The sequence below is a fragment of the Rattus norvegicus genome, chromosome X, assembly GCF_021556685.1.
Source record: "Rattus norvegicus strain SHRSP/BbbUtx chromosome X, alternate assembly SHRSP_T2T, whole genome shotgun sequence".
Lineage (NCBI taxonomy): Eukaryota > Metazoa > Chordata > Mammalia > Rodentia > Muridae > Rattus > Rattus norvegicus.
This window is the reverse complement of record NC_141554.1, coordinates 100,828,939-100,842,027: the sequence shown is the minus strand read 5'-3', so window position 1 is coordinate 100,842,027 and position 13,089 is coordinate 100,828,939. Positions and strand designations below refer to the sequence as shown.

The 13,089-nt window shown below is 34.1% G+C and overlaps 1 protein-coding gene across 4 annotated transcripts in view; it reads right to left on the bottom strand.

Annotated features, from left to right (window-relative positions):
* Window positions 1–13,089, bottom strand: part of Diaph2 (diaphanous-related formin 2) — an 839,122-nt gene that overhangs the window by 602,666 nt on the left and 223,367 nt on the right. For all 4 annotated transcript variants that reach the window (NM_001427378.1, XM_087599848.1, XM_087599849.1 and 1 more), the window contains 2 exon segments: window positions 2,224–2,342; window positions 8,011–8,121. In NM_001427378.1, the coding sequence (NP_001414307.1) occupies window positions 2,224–2,342; window positions 8,011–8,121 (230 nt within the window).

The following is a 13,089-nucleotide window of genomic DNA, read 5'->3' as shown; positions in this document are numbered from 1 at the left end:
TTCTTCCTGTCTGAAAGAAATGCATGGATGGAAATAGAGAAGAGCGTGAGGAAAAGAAGGCCCAGAGACAGGACCAAAGTGGGATTCAGCTCAAGGAGTGGCTCCAAGACCTGACACCACTACTGGGGCTATGGGGCGTTCACAAAAAGGAACCTTTCGTAACTGCCCTCCAAAAGACCCAAAAAGCATCTGAAAGAGTCAGATGCAGATATATGCACGAAACCAATGGACAGAAGCTGCTGGCCGCTCTGGCTGAATTACACAAAAGCTGGAGGAAGCTGAGGAGGAGGGCAACCCTGTAGGAGGACCAGAAGTCTTAATTAACGTGGACCCCAAAGATCTCCCAGACACTTGCTCACCAACCAGGCAGCATACACCAGCTGAGATGAGGCCCCCAACACATATACAGCAGAGGACTCCTGGGTCTGGGATCAGTTAGAGAAGATGCACCTAACCCTCAAGAGACTGTGAGGCCCCAGGAAATTTAGAGGTCTGGTGGGGTGGGGACATCCTCGTGGAGATGGGGGCGGGGAAGGGGTGAGGTATGGGATGTGGAACAATTGGAGGGTGGATCGACCCAGAGGGGGAATAAAATCTGGAGTGTAAAAATAAATAAATAAAAACAATACGACCAGCAGCCTCATCTAACCTGGACCCAAGAGATTGCTCAGAAACTGAGGCACCAACCAGGCAGCACACACCAGCTATAGGAGGCCTCTGACACATATACAGCAGAGGACTGCCAGGTCTGAGAGAAGATGCACCTAACTCTCAAGAGATTGGAGGCCCCAGGTATTGGGGAAGTCTGTTGGTATGGGGGTGTGGAGATCGGGACATCCTCTTGGAGGCAGGGGAGGAAGTATGGGATATGGACCACTAAGAGGGGTACCGAGAGGGTGATAAACCCTGGATTGTAAATAAAAAAGGATTAAATAATTATATATATATATGTATATATATATATATATATTTGAAATACAGTGAGTGAATATTAAAATACTTTTTTAAAACATATGAAAACTAGTATTGTAAATACTATTCTTAATCTAGGAAACATTTTAAAAGTAGATTCACATTATATGTACCGAGGACCAAGAAAGCCCACTTAAAATAAATGTAAGATACAATCCAACATCTTAAAACATAAAATGGGCAATAGAATTAAAAATTCACTGTAATACTTTAAACCCTACATGAGATTACTGGGTTAAACTATCATAAGACTCTTAAATGGCTACAGCATAGATCAAATGACAGATTAATACAATGTATGTTTATTGACCAAAATAAAAAAACAGTTACTATGTATTCATGATGCTGGTCCAGATTGCTGTTACTAATCTTAAAGGGAAATTATTAGAAATCATTTTCAATGATCATACCATTTACTCATTGTATCTGCATATATCTAATACTTTTATGTAAGGGGAAGTCTATATGAAAAGCATAAGGCTACTGTGGAAGTTTTTAGGATAGACAAAATTTTCCAGTTTGTTTAGAATAATAAAATAAGACAGGGAAGAAAATGTTGCTGGCAGAAAAAGCCCAGCCCCGAATCTGAAATGTTTCCCTACTTCAGAGAATCCAAAAGCATGGAACGTAATGGATGGGACACAAATGACAGTACCATGACAATCATATCTTATATCTCAAAAAATTTCATATCAGATGGCTGCCACAGGAAAATTATATGCTGTTGTATTAGAGTACAAAATATGTGGGTACTTTTACAATATTGCTTTCTATAGACAAATACTATTTTATCTAACAATTTTCGTATCATTAAGGAACACAAATATCTGATAAAGGATAAGAACTTCTTTTCCAGAGAATTGTGTCTATAAGCAGAGTATCATTTAAAATGCACAATGTATCTTATCTAGTATTACATATGAACTCAAAGAACATTTCTTCATTTTTATTGGTAAGATATACTGCCATAGGCCTTTAGACTCTTGTATATTCAAGACCACTAAGCATAATATATCTGTAATACAATAAGCCATTGGGCAGATTTCAATAGTGTGAGTATAACATCAAAACAGAGTGATAATTTCTCAGCATGGATGTATGCCAAGCATAGCATCATACTAAAGTCTTGCTAAAAAAAAAACAACCATTATAACTTGGTTTATAGACAATTACTCTAATGAGAATATGAAAATCATTAATTCCTGATTTTTCAACATATACTAGAATTAGTTTTTGTTTCTCAAAGGATATTCCATTTCAGCTCGAATGTCATTGAGACGGTGGGATAATTCAGTTAGGTCATCTTCTTTGTTCTCTTCAAACACCCTTAACTGAATATCAAGCTCATCATTTTCTTTCTCTTTAAGACTCTATTTTTAAAAGTAAAATTCAGCAAATGAATGACAACGTAAAAGTAGCATACTTGTTTATCAGGAACAGAGCAATATGATTCATTTGCACACAAATACAATTTCAAATACTGACACAGGATAATGATATCCTAAAGGGAAAAATAAAGAGAGAGAGGGAGGGAGGGAGGGAGAGGAGAAAGAGAGGGGGGAGGGGAGAGAAGAAAGAGAAGAAAAGAAAAAAAAGAATCTAAGGTCTTCTTTTTTTAGATGAAAGAATATCATAGTATTCTTTGTTTTCTTCCCATGCCAATGTGTTGACTACTCACATTAAAGTATTATCAGTCACTTCTCTAACAACACTAATTGCTAACAACCAAACTTCAATGCTGTCATTTTGACTAAACATAGTCGGCAGAGATCACAAAAGAAATCATGCAGTTAGAACATTCACATGTGCCTCAGGCACCAAGAAAATGAAGCAAATATAGATGAACTATGTTAATGAAGAACAAAAGCAAGGATATATTCAAGCACAACAGTCCCCAGTATGGCCTGAAAATACTGTATAAAAATTTATTATGCATACATGATATTTTGTGATTTTAAAGTTAAAGGGAATTAAGATATTTTAATCAAGGTATACCTAGATACCATGCCAATTTTTCATTTTCCCTTAGCCTGATCACAAAATACCATCTTGGGCATCAAAGATTTGTTGTTGTAATACATCGTAGACACATGCATTACAAACCTCTGATAATTTTACCAATAATAGTATAATAAAAATTTTGGAAGCATGCCACACTAGAGGTTGTTGGGCTTAATATATATCACCTGGAATATCTTTTAATATTTGTCCATTAAGTTGCAGCTTTGAAAACTCAAATCGATAATCACAAGTGTGGATGCTCAAGGGTGATACCCAAACTGGGTTTATGATGTTCAGAGTTGAGCGTGAGTTCTAGAAAGAAATGCAAGTAAGGTGTACTTCAAATTACACAAACAAAAAAATGAGATGTTTTCTTCCTTCTATTTTTGTTCAAGAAAAACAATGATAAAAAGTGATGTAATGGCTATTGCTGAAGGAAAACACAAATTGAAACATTTTGATGCTCTTTCTTTGAATCTCCATACTTATAATTTACTAAATATTTACTATGACACATGTAAAATAAAACTTAAATATTTCTAAACAATTACATATAAATCATATAATTATTATTTCCCCCTTTATTTCATCTAAACGAAGAACTTGCTTTGGACTCAACTATTTCCAAGAGGAAGAGGTTAAAATAAACAATTATGTAATACTTATAAGTGATATTACCATATGAGAACAGAAGTTTGTCACACCCAGAAAACTTCCAAAACATCAAAAACTGCATTTTGGAACAATAAAATCTCCTTATTCTCGTGTTTGAAAATAAAAAAAGTTCAACACTAGCATGTCAATAGTACCAGAACTTAATAACAAAATAGAAACGTGCATGCACAATTAAAGATTTTCAGGGTAAATGATAACTAATGTAGTATGTACATTAGTTAGCAAAATATATGCATATGTACATATAAAACATATATATGTGTGTTTTCATATATATATACTTATTTATTTTATAGATAAGTTCTTTCAAACATCAGAGTCTGAAAGAAATTTCCTTAAATACTTAATAGACATTTGATGGCTTTAACTTTACATAGTAAAACTGAATATGAAAGATTTAACACAGCTCTATCACACTCCACCATGTAATCCAAAGATTCTTTTTTTTTTATACTCAAAATATTTTAATGCAGAAATTTTGTAGAAAGTGGATGTCACAGCACACGGAACGATATAGGAGTAACATGAACTGAATATGTTACAGGGGATGACGACAGTTTTAATTACTTTATATTTAAAGCATACATTAATTAAACATAGTAATGGATTACATTATGATACTTTCATTCATGTGCATTATGTGATTATGTCATATTTATCCTTTGTGCCCTCCTTTCCTGCTCTCTGGTTCTATTGTCCTTAGTAGTTCATATTTTACTCTCATTACTTTTTGTTCCTTAATTTTACAATAATGAAAATATAATATTTGCCTTGTAAAGCTACCTAATATTTTTTTTCTTTTGTTCTTTTTTTTTAAAGTTTTTTTTTTATTAACTTGAGTATTTCTTATATACATTTCGAGTGTTATTCCCTTTCCCGGTTTCCGGGCAAACATCCCCCTCCCCCCTCCCCTTCCTTATGGGTGTTCCCCTCCCAACCCTCCCCCCATTGCCGCCCTCCCCCCATAGACTAGTTCACTGGGGGTTCAGTCTTAGCAGGACCCAGGGCTTCCCCTTCCACTGGTGCTCTTACTAGGATATTCATTGCTACCTATGGGGTCAGAGTCCAGGGTCAGTCCATGTATAGTCTTTAGGTAGTGGCTTAGTCCCTGGAAGCTCTGCTTGCTTGGCATTGTTGTACTTTTGGGGTCTCGAGCCCCTTCAAGCTCTTCCAGTTCTTTCTCTGATTCCTTCAATAGAGGACCTATTCTCAGTTCAGTGGTTTGCTGCTGGCATTCGCCTCTGTATTTGCTGTATTCTGGCTGTGTCTCTCAGGAGCGATCTACATCCGGCTCCTGTCGGTCTGCACTTCTTTGCTTCATCCATCTTGTCTAATTGGGTGGCTGTATATGTATGGGCCACATGTGGGGCAGGCTCTGAATGGGTGTTCCTTAAGTCTCTGTTTTAATCTTTGCCTCTCCCTTCCCTGCCAAGGGTATTCTTTTTCCTCATTTAAAGAAGGAGTGAAGCATTCACATTTTGATCATCCGTCTTGAGTTTCGTTTGTTCTAGGGATCTAGGGTAATTCAAGCATTTGGGCTAATAGCCACTTATCAATGAGTGCATACCATGTATGTCTTTCTGTGATTGGGTGAGCTCACTCAGGATGATATTTTCCAGTTCCAACCATTTGCCTACGAATTTCATAAAGTCATTGTTTTTGATAGCTGAGTAATATTCCATTGTGTAGATGTACCACATTTTCTGTATCCATTCCTCTGTTGAAGGGCATCTGGGTTCTTTCCATTTTCTGGCTATTATAAATAAGGCTGCGATGAACATAGTGGAGCACGTGTCTCTTTTATATGTTGAGGCATCTTTTGGGTATATGCCCAAGAGAGGTATAGCTGGATCCTCAGGCAGTTCAATGTCCAATTTTCTGAGGAACCTCCAGACTTAATCCAAAGATTCTAAATCACACTACAGACGTCCCCTGGCTTACAAACACTATTTTTGCTGCATTATTCCTTTATAACCTGATTTACTTATTAGTTAATTTATATATCTAAAGAAAAGGTAGAGACACAATTTTTAAAATAAATTGATATAAATTATTTCAAACACAAATATATTTTAAAAGTTGCTATGATCTTTGTGCCTTCTTTTTTTTTTTTTTTTACATCTTGCAGAACTTAGGAACTTTGGGAAATTTACTCCAGCTTTGATATGTATTATAGGACTTATAATAATAAAGAACCTTTAACTCATAAAAAAGTTGCTATGAAATATAAATCAATTCATTTATGCCAAACTACTAAAGCAAATTCAGAAATGTGAACAATCTATATTATGTATAAGAGCAAGACTACACTTAAAGAGGGACTATGAAAATAAATGTTCATATAATATGTTAAAATTCATTTGTCATGCAGATTCTGATAATTAATTCTAAACTTTCACTGTGAAAAGTATTGGGTTGATGTCAAAAACTACTGAAATACTATTTCCCTTCCAAGTAATTATACTAGAAAATTATAACTGTTGATCTACATGCCAATCTTAAATATACCTATTCATTGCTTTTATTAAGATCTATGCTAGAAAAAGAAATCCTTATTTGCATTGTCTATAATATAAATACCAAAGAAACATTTGATAGTCTTCTGTTTACCTATTAATATATTTGTGGTACAATGACTATACAAGTCGTAACTATACCCACTCTCCAGTTTTTTTTTTCTTCTTTGCTTTTTTATTGGATATTTTCTATTTATTTACATTTCAAATGTTATCCCATTTCCCAGTTTCCTGTCCATAAAACCCCTAACCCATTCCCCTCCCTCTGATTCCACCTCACACCAGTCAGAAAAGCTAAGATCAAAAACTCAGGTGACAGCAGATGCTGGGGAGGATGTGGAGAAAGAGGAACACTCCTCCATTGTTGGTGAGACGGCAAACTGGTACAACCACTCTGGAAATCAGTCTGGAGGTTCCTCAGAAAATTGGACATTCTACTACCTTAGGACCGAGCTATACATCCCTTGGGCATATACCCAAAAGATGCTCTAACATATAACAAAGACACATGCTCCATTATGTTCGTAGCAGCCTCATTTATAATAGCCAGAAACTGGAAATAACCCAGATGCCCTTCAACAGAGGAATGGATTCAAAAAATGTGGTACATCTACACAGTGGAATACTATCAGCTATCAAAAACAATAACTTCATGAAATTCATAGGCAAATGGAATGAACTAGAAAATATCATCCTGAGTGAGGTTACTCAATCACAGAAAAACACACATGGTATGCATTCATTGATAAGTGGATATTAGGCAAAAAGCTCAAATTACCCAAGAGGCAATCCACAGACCACAGGAAGCTCAAGAATAAGGACGACCAATATATATATATATATATATATATATATATATATATATATATATATATATATATATATATATATATATCCACCAAAACTAGATAAGATGGATGAAGCTGAAAAATGCATGTGGAAAAGGACTGGATATAGATCTCTCCTGAGAGACATCCAGAGCATGTCCAATACAGAGGTCAATGCTAGCAGCTAACCACTGAACTGAGAACAGGACCCCCTTTGGGGGAATTAGAGGAAGGATTGAAAGAGCTGAAGAAGCTTGCAACCCCATAAGAACAACAATGCCAACCAATAAGAGCTTCCAGGGACTAAACTACTACCCAAAGACTATACATGGACTGACCCAGGGTTCCAACTGCATAGGTAGCAATGAAAAGCCTAGTAAGGGCACTAGTGGAAGGGGAGCCCTTGGTCCTGCCAAGGTTGGACCCCCGGTGCAGGGGAATATGGAAGGGGAAGTAAGGGGGATATACAGGGGGAATACCTGTATGGGGGAGGGGGAGGGAAGCGGATGGAGGCTTATGGAAAAGAAACTGGGAAGGGGAATAACATTTGAAATGTAAGTAAAGAAATATATCTTATAAAAAATTTAAAAAAGAATACTATATTTGAACAAATATCCTGAATAGCATACACACACATATGTATATTGACTACAAATGAAATCAATGTAAAGTATAAAAAAGGAAGGCATAAAATAAATAATAAATGAATTTTCAAAATAAATAAATGAATGAATAAATAAACTTGGCTTTTGTTCGTAGTCTCCAAATTAAGAGAAAATCATTCCCTTTTGATTTAAGACAAAAAGTCTTGTGTTTATGTCTCATCATTTGAAATAAGAAGCACCAATTATATAGTGAGAATACTATCATAATATAAAAAACAAAGTTCACAATATGTCTATTGTTTTATTTGAGATAATAGCAAAAGACAAACTTGTTCTCTGTTTCAAAATTTACTTTTGCATGAAGAGAAAAAAGTTAAAATTTAGCGGCATAATGAATATAATCATTCAACTTACTGGGAGCATTGCTTTTAGTCCACAACGTAGGAATTCATTCCTCAAATGAATTCGAAAATCAAGATCATATGGAGAAGTTACAAGTGCATTTATGAATTGCATGCAGGCCACCTGCAGAGAGAAGGTAAATTTTATTTATATAGTTAGATTCAATAAAGATATATTTAGTTAATACATGAAGGTAACATATTCACCAAAGGCATTTTTATATGATAAAATAAAAAGGTAAATATTTCTGTAGGTATTATGATGATTGTGACTTTGCAAGATAAACAACAATATTAGCAATCAAGATTATGTTGTCTAATGTAATTTAACAATGGTATGACAGTTAAGTGTATTTTCTTTTGTGAACAATATGAAAGGCTATTTAAATTGCCTTAAGAAACCCCAAATTCTCAAGAATAAACACTCCGTTCTTTGAAAAGGTCATAAAATGCATCCTTCATATCTAACTGTCCTCAAATAGTAAGAGAACTAAGTTCTACATAGGTTTAAATACATTATAATCCAAATCAAATAAATTCATGAAAGTGTATTACATAATTTTGAGATACCACTCTATTAACATGTATTCTTTCTATGACTTTATCAAGATACATTAACATAAAATATATAAGATATTGAAATATATAACTTAGAAAGTTAACAAAAATGTGAAAATTTATTTAGATGAATTAATATTATTAGAAAGCACTATGATACACTGGGTAATATATATTATATAATAATGAACATTCTTATTGAAATAAAATGTTTCACAAACTGATACAGCCAACCATTGAATTCAGAATGGGGTCACCACTGGAGGAATTCAAGAAAGGATTGAAGGAGCTGAAGGGGTTTACAACTCAAATACAGAAGTAAATACCAGCAGCAAACCACTGAACTGAGAACGGGACCCCTGTTGAAGGAATCAGAGAAAGGAATGGAAGAGCTTGAAGGAGCTCGAGACCCCATATGAACAACAACGCCAAGCAACCAGAGCTTCCAGGGACTAAGCCACTACCCAAAGACTATATACATGGACTGACCCTGGGCTCCAACCACATAGGTAGCAATGAATACCCTAGTAAGAGCACCAGTGGAAAGGGAAGCCCTTGGTCCTGCTAAGACTGAAACCCCAGTGAATGTGATTGTTGTGGGGAGGCTGGTAATGGGGGAAGGAGGAGGAGGGGAACACATAGAAGGGGGGAGGGGTTAGGGGGATGTTGCCATGGAAACCAGGAAAGGAAATAACATTTGATATGTAAATAAGAAATACCCAATTTAATAAAAATGGAAGAAAAAAAGAGAGGAAAATGCTTTGAGAACTGGAAATTGTATTAGGAAAGAAAAGGCATTCGATAAAAGCTATTTGATTAGAATTACATATAGGTTTCACTAAAACTTCATTCTAGCACAAAAGATAAAGTTCTAAAATCATGCAAAACATAATTCTCATGTATCCCACCAATTATTCCCTAATGCCCACTTCTAGCAATTATTTTCTTACAAAAAAAAAAAAAAAGAACAACCATACCAACCAACCAGAGCCCCCAGGGACTAAACCACCATCCAAAGAGTACAGACATGGAGAGACCCATGGCTCCAGCTGCATATGTAGCAGAGGATGGCCTTGTTGGGCACCAATGCGAGGAGAAGTCCTTGGTCCTGCCAAGGCTGGAACCCTAATGAAGGGGAATGTCAGGGTGTGAAGACAGGAATGGGTGGGTGGATGGGTAGGAGAACACTCTCATAGTAGAAGAATTGACTAAAGGAAATCTCAGGGAAAATACCAAATTTTAAAACAGCATATATAAAAAGAATGAACTAAAAATATTGGGAAATAAACTTTGACAAAAGAAAAATATTTCACATGAATGCTGTCTTGATTTCAACACACCTTGTATTATATGTTATTTTTCAAAACAATGAAAAAACATTAAGTGGTACATTCCTTTGCTTTTTTATCAAAATACTGGACACTCAAGTTATTGGCCAAATGAGGCAACTGTACTGAATATAGTAAGGAAAGTCAAATATTTTTGGTTTAATGAACAAAACTGAAGTTTTTAATAACATTATTAAATACAAACAATTAACCGAACAGTGTATTTCAATTAGTAGGAATGTTTGGGTGCAAACATAAACATTTAAGCGACTGAATGTGTGCTATATATTTTACATTTCCTTAAAGGAAATATTGAATATGTTATTGGAAATTGTATGTCTAGTTGAGTACTGGCCCCCCTTTTTTAAAATAAGAAAATGTATAAATCGGGGTTGGGGATTTAGCTCAGTGGTAGAGCGCTTGCCTAGCAAGCACAAGGCCCTGGGTTCGGTCATCAGCTCAAAAAAAAAAAAAGTATAAATCTTTATAGAACCTCAATAGACTATTACATGTGCTTATATATTCATTGAAGTTCTATTATCAGTTCTATTTAATGAGCCTGTTAAGTTACAAATATGACATGAATTTACAAGCTAAAATACATGCCCAGTTCAAAACTATTACATGGAATATTTGCCATCAGCTAGAGTTCTTTTTGCCTTAAGAAATTCTGGCCTGTTTACATCTATTAATAACTTACAAATAATGACAACATTCGCATAAGAAAAATGTTGATTAGTTTTATAAAAGAATACCTTTATAGAATTAGAAGTATTTTATTAAGGAAGCAAAAAGTGATAGTCAAAATTGATGAATACACAAACATGAATATCATATTATATAATAACCTGAGGAATGTACTGCTATTAAATTCTTTATCTGTAATGTATACAAACCCAGCTGAATACTTAAAATTTATAAGTTAAACACAGCCTATCATATAAAATAAGTAGGAGATGCCTGAAAGCCAGTAGTAAAACAAGTAGAGACAATAAGTTTCATTTATTGCATTCCAAATTCTACAAGGTATCAATGGCAAATCAATTTGCTAAAAGAGTACTTTTATAGACATAAACTGCATTAATGTACAAAAGAAACTCTCAATCCATTTCTCTGTTATAGGTATGCCTTTCAGACAACAATTACTTAGGAATGCAAAATTTAAATTATCAAACCTATCCTAAATTCAATAAATAATTCTTTCAAGAAGCATACTCCATTATAAGAAAATACCAATTTTGTGGATCAAATATACAAAATACAAACAGCTAAATGCAAAATCCTAAACATTTTCAGCTGTATTATTTAATTATTATAAATTACCAAACAATGTATTGGATGCTTTTCATAATATACCATCTAAAGTCACTCTGATAGAAAACATGAGACAGGTATTACAGTTATCTTTCTCATATACATGGAGAATTTGAGGCTCTCAGCAGATAAATAACTTATGCAAGGCAATATTTTAATGCAAATAGAAACAACTCAAGAATGTTCCAGGCATCAAAGAATCTGCACACATAGATTCATGTAATCAAAAATTTTAGGACTGTATAAGATGTTAAAATTTATCTGTTGCCTCGTAGTTGATAAATTAGTAACATCTATCATTACATATACACATTAAGTATAAAAGCCTGAAATTAAATTAACAGTATGTTATCTATAATAAGTAGGAGTTGTCAAAGTGCATAATAAATTGAAAATAAATATAGCAGAATGAGGAAATGATGCTTGGTTTGGAGGATATTCTATCCCATATAAACCCCATGAACTAACCAAGAACTAATGTAGAGTATGCCATCATCCATATTAATGGGTTTTTCTTTCCCCTTTTCTGTCTACCAAGGTACTCCATATTCAATATGAATGTACATTCAAACACATGCATGTGCATGTACACAGGTTTACATGTATGAACAGTAGAGAACTCTACCATTCAATATAGGATCTTTTTTTAATCACAGATTAACTTTGACTGAAACTAAATAAAGAACTTGGCTTCACTAGTCCAATGGCTCAAAAAAAAGAGGTTATTTATAGTTACCACTTCAGACAAATTGGATAAAGAATACAGCAGGAGGTTTGACTGAATAGCATTGCATGGGAGACATTAATGAAATTAGGGTTAAGGCATCCTCTGAGCTAAGCTCTGAATAATTACAAACCTCATTTACAAATATTGAAAGTTTCAAAACTATGATACTGAGCTTCCAAAGATATAAATCTGTAAAGATGTAATTAAACTTCATTGTCCTCTTTACAGCAAAAATCATTCTGCTTTCAAAATAATCCATCTTGAGAGATAAGAAGTAAACGACCTAAAACTTAAGTCCAACAGGTTTATATATGGATTTTAAAAAAAAACTATAAAACTGAGGTGATCTTTCTGAGGTCACATGGCTAGTAAGCGGAAAATGGGGACTAGAAACTCTTATTGTACTACTGGAGTCTTTAAACACACTCTCATGTGCTACATATAGCATTGGTAAATACAATATATCTTCACTTCAGGCCAGAAAGAATAAAAATGTCCTTGACTTTCACAAATTTAAATATTCACATTCTGCTTTTAAGAACTGCATTTTAAAATGGCTTTAACTTTTAAACGGGTTTCCCATGTTTGTTTCTATTCTGTAATAAAAATATTTAATGAGAAACCAATGTTTAAAAAAAATCACAGAAAGTCAGTAGATTTTTTCCATTAAATACAAGTGTGCAGGAGTAGGACCAGAATTCATATTTTAAACCAATAAAATTAAGCAGCACCTTTTTGTATTAAGATCTGTTTGATACAGAAAATGTATATAATATCTATATTTTATTCATATGCATTTAAAATATATCACATACATTATATGTGTATAACTGAGTGGATGCATATAAACATAAATTAATAAAAATGGAATGCTTTGAGCATCTACACAAAAGAACTGCAAAATAAAACAAGTTTTATTTAACAAGTAGGCTTCAAAAACGGCAAACATTTGTCTGCCTGTTTGATCACAAGTCATAGAGTTATTGTACAGTAATTGCCAACTCTAGGGCATTCTCAGACAGATTATCCATATTGCCATTAGCTGTGATAAATTGTGCTTTTAAAATTTTATTGACACTGTCACACATTTGACCTTATTAACTACTCTGTTGACATTAACAAGGTCTTTCTTTATTCTAGCCACAGTAGGAGTTAGGGAAAAAGA